Below are 1,533 nucleotides of genomic sequence, written 5' to 3' on the forward strand. Positions count from 1 at the left end.
TTTAAGCGGGCATTTGTCTACACACCAGATGACGAGACTAGCGACCGAGAGGCTATTCTTGCCTTTCTCAACGGCAAAGATATCGGCTGTCTACGACGGAGAAGCAAGAAAGCGGATATAAGAAGCCTCTGGTCAGAACTCCCAGGTAATATCGCGATGAGCAAGACGCGACTCGCAACTGGGGTTAATGGCCGCTATGTGCTTCAGAAAGCAGATGGCGCCGCTCTCGACCAGAAGCAGCTCATTAGGAGTATTAAACAGCATATGGCGGAATGGCAGCGGGAGGTGTGGAAAGAACAGGTGGATCAAGGAAAATCGGTGGCTTACCAGACGGCGGATAGTAACGCGTTTCTACGGGGGCCGTCTCGTCTGAAGCCCGAAGACATCATCTTCGCCATCAGGGCGAGATCTGCGCAGCTCCCCACACGGCAATACCTCAAACGAATTGGGGTAACAAAGCTAGCCCGTTGCCGCCATTGTACAGCTGACCCTGAAACCCTCGCGCATATCCTCAACCACTGCCCGCACAGTATGGACAGCAAAATAAAAATGCGCCACAACAAAGTACTGGAGCGGATAACAACGGCCATTACACAAAGCGCAGTCAACAGGGGGAAAACCTTACTGATCGATAAGTGCCCGGATGATATGGAAACACGATTGAGACCAGACATTATTCTGCGCGACGAAAAGTCAAAGACAATGACAATCGCAGATGTCGCGATAGTCTTTGAAGACTACAGGAAAAACTCGTTCGGCTCCTCCGCCATTCACAAGGAGGAGAAGTACAAGGATCTCAAGACCCACTATGAGTTTTGTGGGTACCGGGTATCAGTGCATGCGCTAGTATACGGCTCGTTGGGCTGTATAGCGCAAGACAATAGAAAGGTGCTTACACAAGATCTAGGCATTGCCGAACGCACCGCATGGGTATTACAACGCATCATCAGCACTGACTGTATCCGACACAGTAATCAGATCTGGGGTTTTCACGTGGCTGACAATCAAGGCGAGCGCGAGGAGGCAATCGCTCTTGCGCGGCCAACACGCTGTGATGAATACACTAATGATGCACTAATACACTAATGATGCACTTATACTTAGTCACTCTCGGTATCATATGTATGTTATGGCGAGTGAAAACGGTTGGCCTTCGACTTTGGCCGTGCCGTAGGAGCTGACGCTCCGTACAAACGATCTTTTTCCTTTTTGGGAGGGGCCCCCCACTCCAAAAACCCAGCAAGCAAAGTTCTCCACGTCATACTTACGTCCGCCGTTAACTCGCGCTTTGTTGAATTTCATCACACCCTAGCATTATGTGCAGGATGGAGTAAAGTTGCAGCGAAGCCTGCCATGTGGAAATTCCCAGCAAGCAAAGGGCAGCTGGGGAGAAAAAAAACACATCGTGCAACGCAGGCTAAATCTTAGTGGATCGTAGGACAAGCCTACTCTCGCACTTACAATACCTGGTTGCGCCAAAGTCGTCTGCAATGGATGTAACGCCCCAAATGTGGGAAATTGCGATTATCGCCC

The 1,533-nt window shown here is 50.3% G+C and overlaps 1 protein-coding gene across 1 annotated transcript; it reads left to right on the forward strand.

The window, feature by feature from the left end:
- Position 1: 1 nt before the first annotated feature.
- On the forward strand, positions 2 to 1,086 carry ENH_00048030 (hypothetical protein; the record flags this gene model as incomplete). Its single annotated transcript, XM_013581104.1, has 1 exon — positions 2 to 1,086. A coding segment is annotated over one exon (1,085 nt), but the record flags the coding sequence as incomplete, so codon positions are not given.
- Positions 1,087 to 1,533: the final 447 nt, after the last annotated feature.

The sequence above is a fragment of the Eimeria necatrix genome, genomic scaffold (assembly GCF_000499385.1).
Source record: "Eimeria necatrix Houghton genomic scaffold, Enh_scaff3679, whole genome shotgun sequence".
Lineage (NCBI taxonomy): Eukaryota > Apicomplexa > Conoidasida > Eucoccidiorida > Eimeriidae > Eimeria > Eimeria necatrix.